General features: G+C 41.7%; 2 protein-coding genes across 4 annotated transcripts in view; one reads left to right on the top strand and one right to left on the bottom strand.

Annotated features, from left to right (window-relative positions):
- pzp (pregnancy-zone protein) overlaps positions 1–371 on the bottom strand; it is a 37489-nt gene extending 37118 nt beyond the window's left edge. For 2 of the 3 annotated variants that reach the window (XM_012953700.3, XM_031905160.1), the window contains exon 1: positions 168–371. In XM_012953700.3, coding sequence (XP_012809154.2) covers positions 168–235 — 68 coding nt within the window. In that variant the 5' untranslated portion in view covers positions 236–371. 3 annotated transcript variants of the gene reach the window in all.
- LOC101734961 (alpha-2-macroglobulin-like) overlaps positions 1–23249 on the top strand; it is a 108032-nt gene that overhangs the window by 65458 nt on the left and 19325 nt on the right. The window contains 9 exon segments of the mRNA XM_031905388.1: positions 14478–14498; positions 14869–15022; positions 15096–15180; positions 15762–15876; positions 16885–16999; positions 17326–17435; positions 17656–17817; positions 18129–18320; positions 19432–19498. Of these exon segments, the coding sequence (XP_031761248.1) occupies positions 14478–14498; positions 14869–15022; positions 15096–15180; positions 15762–15876; positions 16885–16999; positions 17326–17435; positions 17656–17817; positions 18129–18320; positions 19432–19498 (1021 nt within the window).

The raw sequence follows: 23249 nt of genomic DNA, 5'->3' as shown, positions 1-23249 counted from the left end.
ATCGCACAATGAGAGACAAGTACTCAGGTCAAATGAAACAAATGCACAGAAACCATCATGGTTGAGGGAGAAGGGCTAAAGGGAACCAAAGAGCCATTTACAACACAAGACATGCAGTTTTGTTCCATACACTACAGACTCATAGCCAACTCCATAGAGATACTCACAGCTTTGCCCCCAGTGCCCCAGAGAGCTGCAGCAGGAGGAGCCCCACATGGAGGGCCCTTAGCAGCATTGTGTCTGTAGCTCCGTGCTGTCTGTCCTTCTGGGCCCCCAAACGGCACCGTTCTACTTAAACACCCAGCCCACCCACGTTCCAACACAACTCACTGTCACACACAGGGTGAGCAATGACTGCAGAATGGGAAGCGAGTGTTTGGACTGGCCGGGTCAAGGTAATGAGTGGGGCCATGGGGGGGGGAGCGGCCAAAATAAACAGAGCTGTGTTATTGCCCTCCTTGTGTACTAAAGGTTTCTGTGCAGCAGCAATAAGCTGGTACTAACTAGTGATAGGGTTTAAATTGCTAAATGCTGAATTTACACAATTTTGTTTTGAATCATGAAGGCCTGTGTATGTATTACTTCAGTTGTTATGATTATCCTCATTATCTTGTTCCTTGTCCAAGTTGCTCCGGCCTTGATTATCTCAGCTAATATTCAAGGCTAAGAGATCATAATAAAGCTTCAGCAGCTAATTAAATAATTTCTGTATTTCTACTAATAATTGCAAGGCATATGTACCCACCCATGATACGTAAGCATATTGGGATGTGTTTTTCTATCTACTATATAAGTAATATCAAAACAAAATAAATTTGAACTTGTTTGCAATACACATACTGGTTGTATCGTTTGTACAAGTTCCCTGATCAGCGCACATGCGCAGACGATATCAGATGTTTCGCCGACGCACAGATTAAATCGAACCGGTTCGTGACTGCTTAGATATAGTGCAGAGAAGCACAGACGGAGTTAAAGAGATTAACCCTTACAACTAGGGAGAATAGACACAAGATAATAATCTGTAGATAAAGTGCACAAACCTCAACCTGCAAAGTTTCCCCTCTCTGAAAAAGTGAACACAAACTGTGTGTTGGAAATACTTCCCAGCTGTATGTATCTGACTCCTGATACACATTCCAGTTCCCCTTGGTGTTGATATGGGATCCCCTTGCAGACAGTCCAGTTGGGCACCAAAGATCACAGGTTGTCCTGCCAAGGGTCCAAACATGAGTGTCTAAAAGTATTTTTTTTTCAAAGCAGGAATAGTTAATATGGTTTAATTCTCTGCATCATGGGGTGTTTTCTAAAGTTGAGGAGAGAAAGAACCTCAAGCCCCTATATATGTACTGACCAACAGAATACTCCTTTGTTTGGCCCAGTGTCCATATAACAAGAACAAGACATTGGACCACAGAGGTGGGAAGCACAGCTAGATTGGCCCAGATAATGTAGGCCTAGTGCTGAGTGATTGTGAAGGTTGGGGGTTCAGACCCCCTCATTTTTGCACTAACCAGTGATTTACCCTTACACACCAATGGTAGTCACTTCAGTTAGAGATCAACTACAGTCCAATGTCAGTTATACTATAGAGAAAGGATCTAACATAAAGGTCAATGAAGGGGAACAACCACTTGTCACCAACCATTTATCACTATGTGGGGCAAGTTTATTTAAAAAAACAGACAATTGGACCAATAAAATGTTCTTAAGCATGAAATAAAGAAGATGGTGCTAAATGATGGTTAAAACTATCCAGATAAGGCATATTGAACTCATAATATCAAATGTAATTATCTTTTAGCTTCCTATTTCTATAAAGTCCTGCATATCAATCAATCAAACCCAAGTTGGGACATAAAAGAAAGACTCAGAGGCCGGTGGGCCGCCCAGGAGTATGGAGGAATCAGCAGGAAATCACTACCAATTTCCATATTTTCACATAAAGTATGTGCAGCAGGACAAACTGGCAATCTGGGCGGCTAAGTGGCAGATGAGGTTTAATGTGGATAAATGTAAGGTCATGCACCTGGGATGTAAAGATATGCCCCCACTTATACCCTTAATGGGACTGCACTAGGCAGCTCAATAAAGCAGAAGGACCTTGGAGCCTTGTAGATAATAAACTTGGCTGTAGCAAGCAATGCCAGGCAGCAGCTGTAGGGCAAACAGGGTATTGAGCTGTATTAAAAGGGGTATAGATTCACAGGAGGGGGGTTATTCTTCCCCTTTATAGAGTGCTGGTAAGGCCCCATCTAGAATATGCTGTTCAGTTTTGGTCTCCAGTGCTCAAACGGGACATTACTGAGTTAGAGAGGGTCCAGAGAAGGGCAACTAATCTGGTAAAGGGCATGGAAAGTCTCAGTTATGGGGAAAGTTAAGGGTTGGGTGGTATTTAGCAAGTGAGAGAATACAGGGGTAGGGGCGATAGCTCTTAGTAGAAGCTGATTCAGGGACTGGTCCCATTGACATCTTGTAGTCAGACAAATTAATGAGGCTTCAGATGGGGTTTTTGCCTTTCTCTGGATCAACTAGCAGTTAGGCAGGTTATACTGTATATAGAAAAATAAGTTTGAACTTGATGGACTTGTGTCTTTTTTCAACCTAACTTACTATGTTACTATGTTTATATGTAAATAAATCACAATTTTGAAGTATGAAACCCTTAAAAAAAGATGTGCATGCAGAGTGCAGTAACTATGTTTAAACCCAAACTAAGAGTCAGGCTTAGTCAGGTCTTTTAAATCAGATGTATCATTTTGTTCTTAATATGTTGATGCCACATGGTCATGACTGAAACCACATGTTCATCCTACTGGTTCTGACTCATCGGATATCTGTAGATTTCTCAATGATACTCCTACAGTATTGCATCAAATGCCGCCTTGAGTTGGGTTGGTTCCATGTGTAGCATCATGTCCCTTCCCATCAACAAGTCTTTAACTTTCATTCTTTTAACCCCAAATACTAACAAAACAATGTTGTTCTGCCAGTGCTTCCCCAACATGTCTGTTCCCCATTGCAATAGGGGCACGTGGGGGAGTCTTACCCAAAAACATAACAGTCTACAAACTGGGACTGGGATCATCACCGTGATTCCCAGGAAAGGTCCTGGCAATAAAACAGTAAGAAGCCAATGAGAGCAGCTGGAGGCCAAAACAATGGAAACCAATAACAGTTGCTGCCACACAGGTGTTGTACTTGGATTAACTAAGGAGTTACTGTCACAACAAGCCTTGGGCCATGAACAAACTTCATCTGCATTGTGAGAAACACTGTTTGTTTGGACACCTGTAAGTGAGCTAGGGTGATGAAGGCTTTCCACTTTGTTAATTAACCTCTTGCTGTGCTTATAAACAAGAAAATGGGCAGTGACTTTGGTGTGTGGGTAGGGTGAGTGCTGGGAAATGTTTGGAAGGAACTATTTCTCCATTCACGTCACCAATGACAATCCATGAACATCACCATGTATTGACTCTCTATTATACTCACATTATGCGCTTTAGGGCGAAGACACATGGAGCTACTAGAAGCAGCTACATGTCATAGCTACTAAAACAGACAATGCTGATCATTAACTTATAACTGTCTCTACGTGTGTTTAGCAGAGGCAATTCTCAGTATTTTCTATGGCAGGGGATTTTCTGGAGTTTAGTAGCCACAACAAGTAGCTGCTATGAAGTAGCTCCATGTGTTCCATAGTAGTAGCTCCATATTCTTGTAGTTGAAGGCAAAAAACAGTGACCAAAGCCTCGGGTCAACACATTATGATACACACTAATACTAGTAACCTTGTATGATGTTGGTAAACATTTTTTCTGTGTGTGTTTGTTCATTTACACTAGAGGAGTTGAAGAGCAGCAGAAGTACCATAGGGTTGAAGAGCAGCACAAGTACCATAGGGTTGAGGAGCAGCACAAGTACCATAGGGTTGAGGAGCAGCACAAGTACCATAGGGTTGAGGAGCAGCACAAGTACCATAGGGTTGAGGAGCAACACAAAGTACCATAGGGTTGAGGAGCAGCACAAGTACCATAGGTTGAGGAGCAGCACAAGTACCATAGGGTTGAGGAGCAACACAAGTACCATAGGGTTGAAGAGCAGCACAAGTACCTTAACCTCTATCAGGGTTGAGGAGCAGCACAAGTACCATAGGGTTGAGGAGCAACACAAGTACCAATGGGTTGAAGAGCAGCATAAGTGCCATAGGGTTGAGGAGCAGCACAAGTACCATAGGGTTGAGGAGCAGCACAAGTACCATAGGGTTGAGGAGCAGCACAAGTGCCATAGGGTTGTGGAGCAGCACAAGTACCATAGGGTTGAGGAGCAGCACACGTTCCATAGGGTTGAAGAGCAGCACAAGTACCATAGGGTTGAGAAGCGGCACAAGTACCATAGGGTTGAAGAGCAGCACAAGTACCATAGGGTTGAGAAGCGGCACAAGTACCATAGGGTTGAGGAGCAGCACAAGTACCATAGGGTTGAGGAGCAGCACAAGTACCATAGGGTTGAGGAGCAGCACAACTAGAAGAAATTCATTCCATGTCTGCAATACCTATAAGCCAAGATAAAAATGGACCCACACTTAAAGCAGTGATCCCCCAACCAGTAGCTTGCGAGCACCATGTTGCTCACTAACCCATTGGATGTTGCTCCAAGTGGTCTCAAAGCAGGTTGTTATTTTTGAATTCCTGGCTCGGAGGCAAGTTTTGGTTGCATAAGTCTTGGGTGTTCTGCCAAACAGAGCCTCCTCAATATTATTAGTCCACATAGGGGCAATCACAGCCCATATTTTGCACTCCTATGAACCCTTTACATGCCTGTGTTGCTCACCAACTCTTTTTATATTTAATTGTGGTCCATGAGTAAAAAAAGGTTGGGGATACCTAACCTAAAGGATCTCTTCATGTGTTCATGATGCCAAATGATTGTATCGTTGCCCTTTTTGTTACCCAAGTAGCCTGAGAGCCACAGGAGACTGTATAAAGCCATAGTATGAGGACACTATCCATGGCTTTATGCACTGGTCTGATTGAACCCTATACAGACATCAAAATGTGCTTCTCACAGTGGTGGAGAATGTCAATGTTTATGGCAGATTCATTATTAGGATATTATGAATGAATGCAACCAAGAGTGCTTATTTGTATGTGTGCAGCTTCTGTTTGTCGGTCAGAGTGGGACATTGGCTTCACACACCTCTAGGAATTGTCATGTACCAGGGTCCTCTAGACCAGGGATCCCCAACCTTTTTTACCTGTGAGCCACATTTAAATGTAAAAAGCGTTGAAGAGCAACACAAGCATGAAACATGTTCCTGGAGTTATAAATAGGGGCTCTGATTTGTGATTTGGTAGCCCCTATGTGGACTGGCAGCCTACACGAGGCTCTGTTTGGCAGTACATCTTGGGATTTATGCAACCAAATTTCCATAATTCAAAAATAATCCCCTGCTTTGAGGCCACTGGGAGCAACATCCCAGCGCTCTCTTGTGGTTGGAGATCACTGCTGTAGACCCTAGATTTTGTCTAATTGTCATCATAGGGCATCTGTACCCGGATTGTGAACTACATTGGGGTCTACTGAGAAATATCATCTCATTCTAGTGAGACAGAAGGAACTTTGCTCAGAAGATCTATTATGGATACCTTCAGGACTTTGCTCAGAAGATCTATTATGTATACCTTAAAAAAATATATCATCAGACCAGAAAATCCCCTGCCATAGACAACACTGAGAATTGCCTCTGCTAAACACACGTAGGGACAATTATCAGTAAATGATCAGCATCGTCTGCTTCTGTAGCCATGACATGTAGCTGCTACTAGTAGCTCTGTGTGTCTTCATCCTTAATGCTGAGGGCTATTTGCTCCTGATAAGCAGTTTACAATATGGGTATCCAATGTAATCTTTCTGAGGGACAAAAACAAATTGGGCACTTTTGAAGACCAAATTGGACTTATTGACCCGAGGTTGGACGACAGACATGTTGACTGGTACGGCTCTGTAATATATGCCCTTTAAATTGTAATCTCTTTTAAGCAGAGCCCCCTGATCCCATTTTTAATCTGTAATCCTTGTTTGCACTCATGGGGGCAATAATTTTACAAATAAATTAAAATATTTAAGTATTGTTACAGCAGCCAGTGAGCAGGTAGCATTTACTGGTCATCAGCTTGGTTGCTATGGGTAACAAGACCTGGGTAAAGGAGAAGGAAAGGTAAAAATCACTGGGGGTACCAAATGTTAGGCACCCCCCACTCTGTTGCACACACCCGACCGGGGTATAAGGTGAGCAATAACAATCACTGGGGGTGCCAAGCACTTTGTCATTGTGACTTTCCTTCTCCTTTAAAACATCAGCATCACAAATGCAAATGTTTAAATCCCTTAATATACAGCGCTCTCTTGTGGTCATCAATAGAAACATCTGTCTCTTTTACTATAAGTGGGTACAAACCCAATGTATGCCGACGGTCGCCACTGGGTCTTGCTGCTTTAGTAACAGAATGAATACGTAACCAACAGACAGTTTATATTATGTTAAGTGGCCTATTAAAGAATCTCCCCAAACTGGAATATATATATCAGTAAATATTGCCCTTTTATATCCTTTCCCTTGAGCCGCCATTTAGTGATGGGCTGTGTGCTCCCTCAGAGATCAGCTGACAGGAAGTGATGCAGCTCTAACTGTAACAGGAAGTAGTGTGGGAGCAAAAGGCAGAACTCTGCCCATTCATTGGCTGATGGGACCTAGCATGTATGTGTGCCTTGGCTTGTTTGTGTGCACTGGGAATCCTATGATCCCAGGGGGCGGCCCTTAATACTTAAAATGGCAGTTTTCTATTTAGGATTACCCAATGGCACATACTACTAAACAAGTATATTTATATGAAAATGGTTTATTTAGATGAAGCAGGGTTTTACATATGAGCTGTTTATGCAATATATTTTATATGGGGGTATAGTTTTCCTTTAATAGTATGGGCCTGTGATTACTAATGGCTCTGGTTAATGACTAGCAGCACGGTTATGACACAAAACAAAGAAAGCACCACAAATGTTGTACAGGTTTGAGATCCTTTATCCGGAAACCCATTAACCAGAAGTATGGAAAGGCCATCTCCCACAGACTCCATTTTAAGGAAATAATTCCAATTTCTAAAAATCATTCCCTTTTTCTCTGTAATAATAAAACAGTACCTGTACTTGATCCCAACTAAGATATAATTACCCCTTATTGGGGCAGAACAGCCCTATTGGGTTTATTTCATGGTTAAATGATTCCCTTTTCTCTGTAATAATAAAACAGTACCTGTACTTGATCCCAACTAAGATATAATTACCCCTTATTGGGGGCAGAACAGCCCTATTGGGTTTATTTCATGGTTAAATGATTCCCTTTTCTCTGTAATAATAAAACAGTACCTGTACTTGATCCCAACTAAGATATAATTACCCCTTATTGGGGCAGAACAGCCCTATTGGGTTTATTTCATGGTTAAATGATTCCCTTTTCTCTGTAATAATAAAACAGTACCTGTACTTGATCCCAACTAAGATATAATTACCCCTTATTGGGGGCAGAACAGCCCTATTGGGTTTATTTAATGGTTAAATGATTCCCTTTTCTCTGTAATAATAAAACAGTACCTGTACTTGATCCCAACTAAGATATAATTACCCCTTATTGGGGCAGAACAGCCCTATTGGGTTTATTTCATGGTTAAATGATTCCCTTTTCTCTGTAATAATAAAACAGTACCTGTACTTGATCCCAACTAAGATATAATTACCCCTTATCGGTGTCAAGAATGCTTCTTGCCACAGTTTTGGAAAGAAATCCGCCGCTGGGAAATGCCTGGTGGGAAAATGATTTCCTATTTACTTTCCCTAGAGGGAGGGGAGGCTTTGCAGATGGAGGAAGGCACTATTCCCTATTCCCTCACTTTATCTACAGATTATATGAACTGATTATTGTGTAAAATCCTTATCTTGTGCCTATTCTCCCTAGTTAGTACAGGTATGGGACCTGTTATCCAGAATGCTCAGGACCTAGGGTTTTCTGGATAAGGGATCTTTCCGTAATTTGGATCTCCATAACTTAAATTTGCTAAAAATCATGTAAATATTGAATAAATCCAGTTGGATTTTTTTGCCTCCAGTAAGGATTCATTATATCTTAGTTGGGATCAAGTACAGGTACTGTTTTATTATTACAGAGAAAAGGGAATCATTTAACCATTAAATAAACCCAATAGGGCTGTTCTGCCCCCAATAAGGGGTAATTATATCTTAGTTGGGATCAAGTACAGGTACTGTTTTATTATTACAGAGAAAAGGGAATCATTTAACCATTAAATAAACCCAATAGGACTGTTCTGCCCCAATAAGGGGTAATTATATCTTAGTTGGAATCAAGTACAGGTACTGTTTTATTATTACAGAGAAAAGGGAATCATTTAACCATGAAATAAACCCAATAGGGCTGTTCTGCCCCCAATAAGGGGTAATTATATCTTAGTTGGGATCAAGTACAGGTACTGTTTTATTATTACAGAGAAAAGGGAATCATTTAACCATTAAATAAACCCAATAGGGCTGTTCTGCCCCAATAAGGGGTAATTATATCTTAGTTGGGATCAAGTACAGGTACTGTTTTATTATTACAGAGAAAAGGGAATTATTTAACCATTAAATAAACCCAATAGGGCTGTTCTGCCCCCAATAAGGGGTAATTATATCTTAGTTGGGATCAAGTACAGGTACTGTTTTATTATTACAGAGAAAAGGGAATCATTTAACCATTAAATAAACCCAATAGGGCTGTTCTGCCCCAATAAGGGGTAATTATATCTTAGTTGGGATCAAGTACAGGTACTGTTTTATTATTACAGAGAAAAGGGAATCATTTAACCATGAAATAAACCCAATAGGGCTGTTCTGCCCCAATAAGGGGTAATTATATCTTAGTTGGGATCAAGTACAGGTACTGTTTTATTATTACAGAGAAAAGGGAATCATTTTTTAAAATTAGAATTATTTGCTTATAATGGAGTCTATGGGAGATGGTCTTTCCGTAATTCGGAACTTTCTGGATAACGGATTTTCGGATAAGAGATCCCATACCTGTACCAGCTTATTGTGCTGCACAGATACCTTTAGTACACAAGGAGGGCAATAACACAGCTCTGTTTATTTTGGCCGCTCCCCCCCCCCATGTCCCCACTCATTACCTTGACCCGGCCAGTCCAACACTCGCTTCCCATTCTGCAGTCATTGCTCACCCTGTGTGTGACAGTGAGTTGTGTTGGAACGTGGGTGGGCTGGGTGTTTAAGTAGAACGGTGCCGTTTGGGGGCCCAGAAGGACAGACAGCACGGAGCTACAGACACAATGCTGCTAAGGGCCCTCCATGTGGGGCTCCTCCTGCTGCAGCTCTCTGGGGCACTGGGGGCAAAGCTGTGAGTATCTCTATGGAGTTGGCTATGAGTCTGTAGTGTATGGAACAAAACTGCATGTCTTGTGTTGTAAATGGCTCTTTTGTTCCCAATGTGATATACAATGTATTGCACCTTTCTGCACTGTTAGTCTGTATCTGGGTACTGTATGTATATGTAATGATGCTTTGTGTGCACTGTACCTGAGGGAGAAGGGGCTCATGGGAAACCCATCAGTTAATAGAGCTTCTCCGGCAGAATCCTGCATTGTAATCTGTTTTTCCCATGGGGCTAGCCATATTCTTCATGTGACCTGTGCTCTGATAAACTTCAGTCTCACTTTACTGCTGCGATGCAAGTTGGAGTGATATCCCCCCTCACCCCCAGCAGCCAATCAGCAGAACAATGGGAAGGGAGCAAGATAGCAGCTCCCAGTAGGTATCAGAATAGCACTCAATAGTAAGAAATCAAAGTCCGGCTTGGGACTCCTCCAGTTACATGGGAGTAGGAGAAACAATAGGTTAGCTGAAAGCAGTTCTAATGTGTAGCGCTGGCTGAAAGCTCAGACTCAGGCACAAGGCACTGAGATGGCGCCTACACACCAATATTGCAGCTACAAATACATTTGTTGGTACAAGAATAAAAGGTTAAATGGCAGAGGGAATTATTTGCTGTGTAACAGTGTCATTTAGAAATAAAAGTGCCCCATAAAATCCTGACAGAATCCCTATAACTTCTGACCCTCCCACAGGCAATATGCAGTCATCTTCCCCTCAGAGATGGTCTCCCCCCATTCGGAACAAGCCTGTGTGCACCTGGAGGGGGCAGATGGAGGCAGCAGGATACAGATCACCCTGGAGATGGGCAAACGTAACACAACGGTGCTGGAGAAGACATCAGAGCAGAAATCCTACTTCAGCTGTGTTACATTTGAGGTACTCTGCATGGAATGGCAGCCCATATACTGCAAAGCAAAGTCCATGACACCAGCTTTAGTTAGCCTTTACACTTCCCCAGTCCTTGGTGCATGTGTTGCTGTGACAGAACGAGGTACAGATGCAGCCAAGCCCCTTTACCATGTCGGCAAGTTATGTCTTTTCCAGTTAACACAGGGGAGGAACAAAATTCACAACCAGGTGGCGCAGAGTCTATGGCGTTATCTATTCTGTTTTGCTGGCAAGTCTTTGCACTCTAGCACCATCTAATGGCAGGATTTAACACTCAAAAAATGGTGTCTGGACATGGTGAGACAGAATGTGAAAACTTGCCGGCTGCATCTGTGTGTCCTGCCTGTCGGGGCTAAATGATCTGTGATTTATGATTAAAGCCATCATTGGGGGCTCCCTGTAACAGCGCTACAGCGTCGGCCCATTATAGGCTTCTTGCAATCAGTCTTTTGCTCATCCTGAACATTTGCTTTGTACAGAAGATTTTGGTATATTTTTCACTTGATAAAGAGCCAGAAGTTGTGCAAATGTCTGTTTGTCCATCTCTTACTACGTGGGTGAGGATCAGGGGGCACTCAGGGGTAAATATTTTTGAAGTGTGTTCTTTGGAAGAGGCATTTAGTGAATCAGTTATGAACCCTCACTACAGGAAAGTAAATACCAGTTCACTAAACTGTGTCACAGAATCTTTATATGTGGAAATGCTTTGGTAATAGGGGCTCTTTTTGGTTTATTTTAGAGGCAAATATTTGTGTTTTGCTATTTTTTATGTTGTGACCTAAGCACCACCTTTTTTGGGGGGCTTTCCAGGCTCTATGTGTATTTTAAAACTAGAGTAGTGCCCCTGGTCTTTATTTTTTGGTTTAGTAAATCTTAAGGTAACTTTATACGGGTATGGGACCTATTATCCAGAATTCTCAGGCTTTTGAAAAGGTTTCTTTTTGTAATTTGGATCTCTATATCTTGTCTACTAAAAAATGTAAACAAAAATTAAACCCAATAGGGCTGTTCTGCCCCCAATAAGGGGTAATTATATCTTAGTTGGGATCAAGTACAGGTACTGTTTTATTATTACAGAGAAAAGGGAATCATTTAACCATTAAATAAACCCAATAGGGCTGTTCTGCCCCAATAAGGGGTAATTATATCTTAGTTGGGATCAAGTACAGGTACTGTTTTATTATTACAGAGAAAAGGGAATCATTTAACCATTAAATAAACCCAATAGGGCTGTTCTGCCCCAATAAGGGGTAATTATATCTTAGTTGGGATCAAGTACAGGTACTGTTTTATTATTACAGAGAAAAGGGAATCATTTAACCATTAAATAAACCCAATAGGGCTGTTCTGCCCCCAATAAGGGGTAATTATATCTTAGTTGGGATCAAGTACAGGTACTGTTTTTATTATTACAGAGAAAAGGGAATCATTTAACCATGAAATAAACCCAATAGGGCTGTTCTGCCCCAATAAGGGGTAATTATATCTTAGTTGGGATCAAGTACAGGTACTGTTTTATTATTACAGAGAAAAGGGAATCATTTAACCATTAAATAAACCCAATAGGGCTGTTTTGCCCCCAATAAGGGGTAATTATATCTTAGTTGGGATCAAGTACAGGTACTGTTTTATTATTACAGAGAAAAGGGAATCATTTAACCATTAAATAAACCCAATAGGGCTGTTCTGCCCCCAATAAGGGGTAATTATATCTTAGTTGGGATCAAGTACAGGTACTGTTTTATTATTACAGAGAAAAGGGAATCATTTAACCATTAAATAAACCCAATAGGGCTGTTCTGCCCCAATAAGGGGTAATTATATCTTAGTTGGGATCAAGTACAGGTACTGTTTTATTATTACAGAGAAAAGGGAATCATTTAACCATTAAATAAACCCAATAGGGCTGTTTTGCCCCCAATAAGGGGTAATTATATCTTAGTTGGGATCAAGTACAGGTACTGTACTGTGTCTCTTCATGACCATTAATGCTGAGGGTAAAATCTTGAATTTTTGCCAATGCCAATCTTGTCTGTGGTTGGCATAGACAATCCCCTCCATAAATATGTGGTTCAGGGTCCAGTCTTTCCCCTTTGTTGCATATTTTTGGCCAAATGCATCCAAATTGTGCAACTTTCCCTTTGCACTTGCTTCCTAAATGCGCCTGATACTTTTAACCTCTCGTTATCTTTCTAGAAGATGGGATTTAGTATAGAAAGTTTAATAATAACAGCAATTTAATCCCATTTGTCTAATTCAGGTGCCGCCTCCCTCTGATGGGAATGAAGAAGTGGCCACCATGCAGGTTGCCATTGAGAGTGGAGGGGAGACAATAAGCAACAGCAGTAAAGTTCTGGTGAAGAGAGCAAGAACCAGTCTTTTTGTTCAGACGGACAAAGCTGTATACAAACCAGGCCAGACAGGTAACCTACCATGGGGGGAGATTCCTACAGACTATTGTTGGGCTTACTGGAATACATAGCCATGAGTAACTAAATATTGTCTTTGTATTTATCTGATTCTCTCTTACCCTTGTCCACCAATCACACACTCAATATGGTGCCCACTTCATGTATCCAGGCACGGTTACCGGTAAATTTGGTTTCACTACAATTCCTTTGCTTCATAAGATTCCAACAGGACATAACAGCCTTCTTAATGGATATGAAATCCATGGACATTCTAGCCAAGAGTCACAACAGGTCCCTTTCATTCTAAATGTCACAAAATATTATCTCTGAAAAGGCTTCTGGGCTCAGAGTTGGCCCAATATCTTACCCATCTATTGGCACGGTGCAATATGGCGGATCTCTATATAACTTCATACTCGCTATGATCTGCATTTTGTGAGCAGAGTGAGCTAAAGGGTAACTATCATGAATACAACAGGATAATAGGTAGTTGGAAATGATAAAACACACACATTTTCTAACTCCATCTTTGTCTGTTGTAACTGCAACTACTGCACAAAGCACAAGGGAGCCAGCGGCAATGCGGCCATTTTGTTGTCGTTTGATGGAACCAAGTTCAATTCAACAAATGTGAAGCTTGGATGGAAATTCATCTTTAGGAGGAAACTGATCCCAAACACAAGACAAAATGACATAAAAGAAATGTGGGCAGAGATTTATTTTGACATTTTCTTTGCAGTGAGATTCCGAGTGGTTTCCCTTAAAGAAAACCTCCAACCAGGAAAAAGTCTGGTAAGAACAGGATTAATAGTGACCTAAAGATCCGGTAACAACTGCACTCAAAGAGGTAATAGTGGGAGTGGCAGGCAGTGCAGGTAATAGTGGGAGTGGCAGGCAGTGCAGGTAATAGTGGGATTGGCAGGCAGTGCAGGTAATAGTGGGAGTGGCAGGCAGTGCAGGTAATAGTGGGAGTGGCAGGCAGTGCAGGTAATAGTGGGAGTGGCAGGCAGTGCAGGTAATAGTGGGGAGGGGCAGGCAGTGCAGGTAATAGTGGGATTGGCAGGCAGTGCAGGTAATAGTGGGAGTGGCAGGCAGTGCAGGTAATAGTGGGAGTGGCAGGCAGTGCAGGTAAATAGTGGGAGTGGCAGGCAGTGCAGGTTAATAAGTGGGAGTGGCAGGCAGTGCAGGTAATAGTGGGAGTGGCAGGCAGTGCAGGTAATAGTGGGAGTGGCAGGCAGTGCAGGTAATAGTGGGAGTGGCAGGCAGTGTAGGTAATAGTGGGAGTGGCAGGCAGTGCAGGTAATAGTGGGAGTGGCAGGCAGTGCAGGTTATAGTGGGAATGGCAGGCAGTGCAGGTAATAGTGGGAGTGGCAGGCAGTGCAGGTTATAGTGGGAGTGGCAGGCAGTGCAGGTTATAGTGGGAATGGCAGGCAGTGCAGGTTATAGTGGGAGTGGCAGGCAGTGCAGGTAATAGTGGGAATGGCAGGCAGTGCAGGTTATAGTGGGAATGGCAGGCAGTGCAGGTTATAGTGGGAGTGGCAGGCAGTGCAGGTTATAGTGGGAGTGGCAGGCAGTGCAGGTAATAGTGGGAGTGGCAGGCAGTGCAGGTCACAAAAATGCTGGAAATTTTAGTTATTGAAGAATAATTGTATTATGCTCTTTTTTTTCTCTTTCTTGCAGTTGCCAGCCATCACATTACAGGTATGCACAATACAATACATACTGGGCTAGTGGCACATAGGGCTGTATATCTGGCTGCAGATCCAAGCTGATCCGTTCCTTCTTACAAGGACAGACACGTTGTCAGCCTATGAGAACACAAGGAGGGGATTTGGGTGTGAAGATTCATATTTGTACATTCCCTTGCTGTAGTCCATTCCATTTATGAGCGCACTTGTAAGAAGGATGGAAGTGGATCAGCTTTTCCCTGCCTGCATTTTGGGGCATGTATTTTATGGATGATAGCTACATTCATGTACAAGAACCCCCACAATACATCCAAGTGGCGCCCATATTGATGCTGCACCAACCTAAAGACTAGAGATTAATGATGATTTGCTGTTCCCTCAAGGACCCAGGGAAGAACCGTATTGGCCAGTGGCTGAACGTGAGTCTCCAGCAAGGAATCGCTGAGCTCTCACTGCCCCTCTCTTCCGAGCCCTCATTAGGAGAATATTCCATTCGTGTAAAGGACACTGTCCATGGCTTCAGTGTGGAAGAATACGGTAAGGACCAGCCCAACCTTATCTCACATACAATTTTACTTTATTCTCACAGTTATACCATTTATTTCCACAGTTCTGCCCAGATTTGAGGTCACACTCCAACTCCCAAGAGTTATTGCATTTAACGCTGACCAATTCCCTGTTAAGATCTGTGCCAGGTGAGATCTGGGGAAATTCTTGGATTGCCCAATACACTCACAGCTGGGAAATTCAACATAGTTTGCTTCCTTTGCAGAAACCGCCCTAAACTGTATTCAAGCTTACTAACAATATACTGTATATACAGTAATAAAGTGTCCGCCTAAGTGTGGCTGGGGAAAGAAAGCCATGGATATAATGCAAATAAGAATTAGAACTATTGTCTTCACAGTCACTCACTCTTTTTCCACTGGTACCTGGGACACCATGTATCCTAATTTTCATCAGAATTAGCCTATAGGACATTCCCAGCATCCCCTACTAACCTCTACTAGAGAAAGTCCAGTTTTAAATGAAACCAGACCTGATTTAATAACTGGAATATTTATGGGCAGCGCCACAAGTAGCCCCACCCAATTCAAGCTCTTGCCATATTTAAAGTTAATGACTTCTAGTAAGATAGGGGCAGTGCCAAGGTATGAGTAATATCTGGATGCAAAATTCACAAGGAGTCTGTTTCCTAGATATTGAGATATTTATGCATTCTTTTAAAAGGATAGTTGGACTTTATTGTGAAAGGGTTTTGTGTTTCTTCCTGCAGGTACACTTATGGGAAACCAGTGCAGGGAACCTATAAGGTCAAGGTGTGCGGGAAGTTTTACAGATACTCATGGTGGGTACGGCAACAAGATCTGTGTGCTGATTTCAGTGGGAAGGTGAGGAAACATGCAGCGGATGTTATTATATTATATATATTATTATATTATTATATTATATGGAAAGAATATGTTCTAGTCAGGGGGTCAGGGGATGTTGGAGACACTTATGACCAGTAAGTTCTGGTGTTAGGCCAGAAAGTGAAGCCAGTTTGATGGACCCTAGCGTTGTCTTCATGGGAATTTGAAAATAAGAAGCATTTGTAATAATTATTGGCACACCCAGAGGGGTTCCCATGTTATGGCCTAGTCATGTTGTATGTGGGGTATGTGACCAAGAAACATATTTCTGTTGGCGCCACCAGGACCTCTTCTTATGCCCCTAACTGTAGTTTTCTCATAGTTGGAGGATGGTTGCTCTTATCAAGTTAGGGGCCTAATGTTCCTGCCAAGGGCAGTGCTCCTCTTATTTAACTCAGTACCCTGAAGTATTTGGGATCTGAGATCTTTGCCATGACATTGGCCGCACTGACCCTCTGGCTAGTGATGAGCGAATCTGTCCCCGAAAAATTCGCAAATCTTTCAAAAGATTTGAGAAATGGCGAAAATGACGCACATCAAAAAATAATTGTTATCCGCGACAATTCTTTTGATGCACAACGATTATTTTAACGCCCACGACAATTCTTTTGACGCGGGCAACAATTTTTGGACACACGCCAAATTTTTCTACGGCAAATTTTCTCATCCATTTTGCAAAACAATCCGCCAATGGCAAGACACAGAAATTTGCGGCGAATCCATGCCTGGCGAAACATTTCGCCCATCACTACTTCTGGCCCTTCCTGCACCATTGAAACCATCACCCCAATATACTTTACTCCCCCTTAAATACAGACACAAACCTACTGGGGTTGAAAATGCTCAATATTACCCTTAGGAAAATATATTTATGGTCCCTGAGGGAAAAACTTGAAAAGGTCACATTGTTGGCAGTTTTAGCAGACCAGCCTGTATATGGCTTACAGGGAAATACAACTTGTCCTTAATCCAGTTTCTCTCCCTCAGCTGAATCAGTCCGGCTGCTCCATGTTGGATGTGAAGCCTTCTAACCTCAGTCTTCAGTTGAGAAGTTATGTGAAGAGCGTGGAGGGGACGGGCTCAGTTACAGAAGACGGGACAGGTGAGAGCCACACTGGGCCCATGGAACTCACAAGCAGAACAAGTTTAATTTTTCAAATTCTTAATTAAACATCTATCTTGATTTTATGGTATTTTTACCAGTGATGAGCGAATCTGTCCCATTTCACTTCGCAGGAAAATTCTCGAAATGCAAATTTTGTCACGTTAAACGTGTGACACTTAGCAGGGCCAATAAGAGAGAAGTGGGGGCTATTTTACACAGGTTAAACTGGGAGAGACAATCTGATTAAATATCCTGCCCCAAATGCTCTGAAGAACTAACACAAAGCAAGTTTAACCTGGAGAGTTTAACTCTCTCTCTCACAGGAATTGAGTTTTCTGCATCTGGTGAATCCAAAATCTCAACCCAACTCATCAGTGTGACCTTCCTGGATGCTGACGATGCTTATAAGCCTGGGATTCCCTACAGCGGGACAGTAAGACTCTCGTTTTTATATTCAGCATAAATCATTTCAGGCAGAATGTGACGTATCAGGGTTTATTGGGTGTGCCTGGTGTGGATTGGGGGAATCACATAGAACACCCCAATATTTATCCTCACATGTTAGAAAGTCTGTTATATGGGCTCTGAGAAGCAAACATTTTGTGGGTAAGTTCTATATAGAAGACTTAACGTTACACCTTGCCGCCCTACAGGTGAGGGTGGTAGATGTAGATGACTCCCCCATCCCAAACCAGCCAGTGTATCTCACCAGCAGAGACGGAAAGGTGAACCAGACCTTGGAGACAGATCAGAAAGGACTCGCTCCCTTCAAGCTGGAGAACACAGCAGAGTGGAAGGCAGAGATGTACCTGCAGGTATGTACGGCGCAGTGCAACGGTAATGTCGGTTTGTTCATGAGAAGGAAGGAACTTGCAAAAAAATAAGTTTTATTTTGTGGTAGAATGAAAACCAATCAATACCCTGTACCCTGGTGGTTTTGGACTGGGGAGGAAGCTTTATAAAACATGGGGAGAAAATGAAGCTTCAGCCTAGACAATATGCCCAGATCTCCCTCTTGCTGCTTGTGCCAGTGCCCCTAACAAGTAGCGCAACTAGAAAGCAAGAATGATTATCCAAGGAAACCCTTATGTTTGTCTAGTTGTGTTTTATTTTGTTCCCTCCACAGGCCAAGACACCTACAGACAGTTCAGCACATCTTAGACTCAAACGCTTCTATTCCCGCAGCAAGAGTTTCCTAAAGCTCCACGCCCAGAAGGGGGAGCTGCCATGTCAGGGGCAACAAGAGGTCCGGGTGGAATATCTTATCAAGGGCACTGAGCTGGGAGAGGGGGCAAAGCACATGGAGTTACACTACCTGGTAATGAGCACGGCTATGGTGTTGCCACTAACGCATTATTTTAAACAAGTGAGGATTAAATAAGGTGCATGGGATACAGATGGAGCAAACTTTATTCATGTATTCCTGCACAAAATCTATTCATTTAATTATATTTTTAATGGCACATTTCTGAGTGTTATGAATGTTTGGCATTTTTGTGGATGCAAAATGGGGCCTATATTTATGCCTTACCCCTTGCCCTCTCCACTATTGTAATATATGACTTGGGTTGTGTTTGATACTGAAATTCCTCCATTAATAGTCTGACACATCAGGGCCACCATATTTGTTACCACTGATTTTCCAATAGGATTATAGGAAAGGTATCAGAGATGGTCTCTCAGAGGTATAATATATTGCTGTTGGTTGGTCGCCTCATTATGTTCTCCTTATGGCTGTCTGTGCCAAATAATACTACTGAGCTGTGTCTCTGTGTATATCCATGATGAGAACTGAGTTTATTTGCAAGAAAATCTGTAGTAACCTGTGTAACTTTGGTTTGGTTGGTTTAAATACATTGTCATAGGTGATTTCCATGTTTTATGCCAGAGATCCCCAACCAGTGACTTGGGGACAACATGTTGCTCACCATCCCATTGGATGTTGCTGCCATTTTTATATTTCTGGCCTGGATGCAAGTTTTGGAAGCCCAGAGACACAGTTTTGCTCCAAGAAAAGCCTTCTGCAGGCCAGCAGTCACATGTGGCTACTAAATAGCCAATCACAGCCCTTATTTGGCATCCCAAAATATTTTTTTCATGCTTGTGTGGCTCCCCAACACTTATTACATCCGAATGTGGCTCACAAGTAAAAAAGGTTGGGGATCCCTGTTTTATGCAGCAGTCTGGAGTTGCCTGGTTTTCAGGACATATAAGAGTTGACTGAAGAAGTTCCATCTGGAATGAAGGAATTTTCTTTTATTTACTGGATACATTACAGTCTGGAATGGGGGTTCCAGGTTTCTTGTTCTGTTTTTCTTTCTTCCTATTAATGGTCCATACGGTGTCTGTATGTGTCACATTTGCCCTTTATTCCCACTACAGTCATTTCTGAGATGCTCAAAAGAACATTTATAAAATCTATTTTTCAGGCAGTTTCTAAAGGTGCAATAAAGGATTCTGGCTCTTTTGAAATCCCAGTAACTAATGGCAGTAAAGGTGAGAGTGTATTTTTGTTTATCTTACCAAATAAAACTCTCCAACACCATTAACCCTTTTACTGCCAGCCATTTTCGTCAAAGCGGAACTTGTATTGCCAGACAGTTTTTGAACATTTTGCACTGTTTCACTTTAGGGGCCTTTCCTCGGGGGGACTTTTAGTTTACCAAGGAAAACAATATATCGTTTTTTTCAGAACAACCTAAGCTTTCAAAATATGGTAGAATTTTTGTGTAATTCCAATTCTGTAACAAGATATAGGCTTCTAAATGTCTAAAAATGCAAAAAAAATCAAATTTTCCATAATATAATCACACATACTAGAAACAAAAATTATTTTATGCACGAATATACAACTGATTTGGAAAGTCCCATGTCTCCTGAACGTGCCAATACCAAATATATATAGTTTTATGGAGATTTCTCACTTGTATAGGTCAAAAACTCCCAGCAGTACACTACCAAATTCCCAAAGCACTGCTCCAAAAAAACTGCATACTTTGGATTTCAAGGCCAAAATTCCACTAACAGAAGGTTTATCCCAGAAAATTGTACATTTTTGGAAAGAACAGATTCTGGGGAATACAGAATAGGCACAACTGTCTGTCTACTCCAAACTATCAAGTCGCAATGCTTTCCTAAAGTTATTGGTTTTTATCAAAATTTGTGATTTTTTAAAAAAATCGCTTCAAAGCTTCTAGTCTATAGTATCTTATCTCCTACAGGTCATAAAGTAACCAAATAAAACACCCTAAATATGAATGCCTGGGGTCCACTGAACAGTTTGATGCCCAATATGTATAGGTTTACCTAAGTATGTGGCATGTAGGGGCCCCAATGTGAACATACCCCATATGAACTGTCATTTCTGTCATTTCAGCTTCTGCAAAATCAACACATTTACATCATTATATGTGGGATAAAGCTAGTAAAAAGTATGCTCACCCCAGAAAGTCATATATTTTTGGAAAGTACACATTCCCCCGAATCTAAAATGGGTACCTATGTCTTTCTACTCCAAAGTACCAAGCCGCACAGCTTTTCTAAAGTTAGCAATTTTGATGACATTTCCAAAAATCCCCTCAAAGCTTCCAATTTGAAGCATCTTATCTCCCACATAGCATTAGGTACCAAGATAAAACACCCTGAATTTGAACACCAGGGGTCCACTGAACAGTTTGATGCCCAATATGTATAGGTTTACCCAAGTATGTGGCATGTAGGGGCCCGAATGTGAACATACCCCCATATATACTGTCATTTCTGTCATTTCAGCTTCTGCAAAATCAACACATTTACATCATTATATGTGGGATAAAGCTAGTAAAAAGTATGCTCACCCCAGAAAGTCATATATTTTTGGAAAGTACACATTCCCCCGAATCTAAAATGGGTACCTATGTCTTTCTACTCCAAAGTACCAAGCCGCACAGCTTTTCTAAAGTTAGCAATTTTGATGACATTTCCAAAAATCCCCTCAAAGCTTCCACTTTGAAGCATCTTATCTCCCACATAGCATTAGGTACCAAGATAAAACACCCTGAATTTGAACGCCAGGGGTCCACTAAACAGTTTGATGCCCAATATGTATAGGTTTACCTAAGTATGTGGCATGTAGGGGCCCCAATGTGAACATACCCCCATATGAACTGTCATTTCTGTCATTTCAGCTCCTGCAAAATCAACACATTTACATTATTATATGTGGGATAAAGCTACAAAAAAGTACGCTCACCCCAGAAAGTCATATATTTTTGGAAAGTACACATTCCCCCGAATCTAAAATGGGTACCCATGTCTTTCTACTCCAAAGTACCAAGCCGCACAGCTTTTCTAAAGTTAGCAATTTTGATGACATTTCCAAAAATCCCCTCAAAGCTTCCACTTTGAAGCATCTTATCTCCCACATAGCATTAGGTACCAAGATAAAACACCCTGAATTTGAACACCAGGGGTCCACTGAACAGTTTGATGCCCAATATGTATAGGTTTACCCAAGTATGTGGCATGTAGGGGCCCGAATGTGAACATACCCCCATATATACTGTCATTTCTGTCATTTCAGCTCCTGCAAAATCAACACATTTACATCATTATATGTGAGATAAAGCTACAAAAAAGTACGCTCACCCCAGAAAGCCATATATTTTTGGAAAGTACACATTCCCCCGAATCTAAAATGGGTACCCATGTCTTTCTACTCCAAAGTACCAAGCCGCACAGCTTTTCTAAAGTTAGCAATTTTGATGACATTTCCAAAAATCCCCTCAAAGCTTCCATTTTGAAGCATCTTATCTCCCACATAGCATTAGGTACCAAGATAAAACACCCTGAATTTGAACGCCAGGGGTCCACTGAACAGTTTGATGCCCAATATGTATAGGTTTACCTAAGTATGTGGCATGTAGGGGCCCCAATGTGAACATACCCCCATATATACTGTCATTTCTGTCATTTCAGCTCCTGCAAAATCAACACATTTACATCATTATATGTGGGATAAAGCTACAAAAAAGTACGCTCACCCCAGAAAGTCATATATTTTTGGAAAGTACACATTCCCCCGAATCTAAAATGGGTACCCATGTCTTTCTACTCCAAAGTACCAAGCCGCACAGCTTTTCTAAAGTTAGCAATTTTGATGACATTTCCAAAAATCCCCTCAAAGCTTCCACTTTGCAGCATCTTATCTCCCACATAGCATTAGGTACCAAGATAAAACACCCTGAATTTGAACACCAGGGGTCCACTGAACAGTTTGATGCCCAATATGTATAGGTTTACCCAAGTATGTGGCATGTAGGGGCCCGAATGTGAACATACCCCCATATATACTGTCATTTCTGTCATTTCAGCTCCTGCAAAATCAACACATTTACATCATTATATGTGAGATAAAGCTACAAAAAAGTACGCTCACCCCAGAAAGCCATATATTTTTGGAAAGTACACATTCCCCCGAATCTAAAATGGGTACCCATGTCTTTCTACTCCAAAGTACCAAGCCGCACAGCTTTTCTAAAGTTAGCAATTTTGATGACATTTCCAAAAATCCCCTCAAAGCTTCCACTTTGCAGCATCTTATCTCCCACATAGTGTTAGGTACCAAGATAAAACACCCTAAATTTGAACGCCAGGGGTCCACTGAACAGTTTGATGCCCAATATGTATAGGTTTACCTAAGTATGTGGCATGTAGGGGCCCCAATGGGAACATACCCCCATATGATCTATCATTTCAGCTCCTGCAAAATCAACACATTTACATCCTTTATGTGGGATAATGCTACAAAAAAAGTACATTCACCCCAGAAAGCCATATATTTTTGGAAAATACACATCCCCCCGAATCTATAATGGGTAAATATTTCTTATTGCTACAAAGTACCAAGCTGTAAAGCTTTCCTAAGTTTGCAGATTTATATGACATTTTCGAAAATCGCATAAAAATGTTGCAATTTGCCGCATTTATCTCTCACAATTTCTTGATAAAGATCAGATAAAGACAAATCACCCCAAAAAGGAACACCGGAGGTCTACTGAACAGTTTGATGCCCAATATGCATAGATATACCAAAGTCTGCGGTATGTACTGAACCCAAAATGAAAATAGCGCATAAGGATTTCTCGCCTGCCAGCTCAGCTTTTGCACACAGAGCCCCCTGTCAGTGTATTATGTGCCAAAACTTCCCCTAACCATACAGTGACCCCCACAAAACCATATATTTTTGGAAAGTACACATTCTGACAAA

Source organism: Xenopus tropicalis, chromosome 7, assembly GCF_000004195.4.
Source record: "Xenopus tropicalis strain Nigerian chromosome 7, UCB_Xtro_10.0, whole genome shotgun sequence".
Taxonomy (NCBI): Eukaryota; Metazoa; Chordata; class Amphibia; order Anura; family Pipidae; genus Xenopus; species Xenopus tropicalis.
The sequence above is the reverse complement of the archived record's forward strand: the minus strand, read 5'-3'. Positions and strand labels throughout refer to the sequence as shown.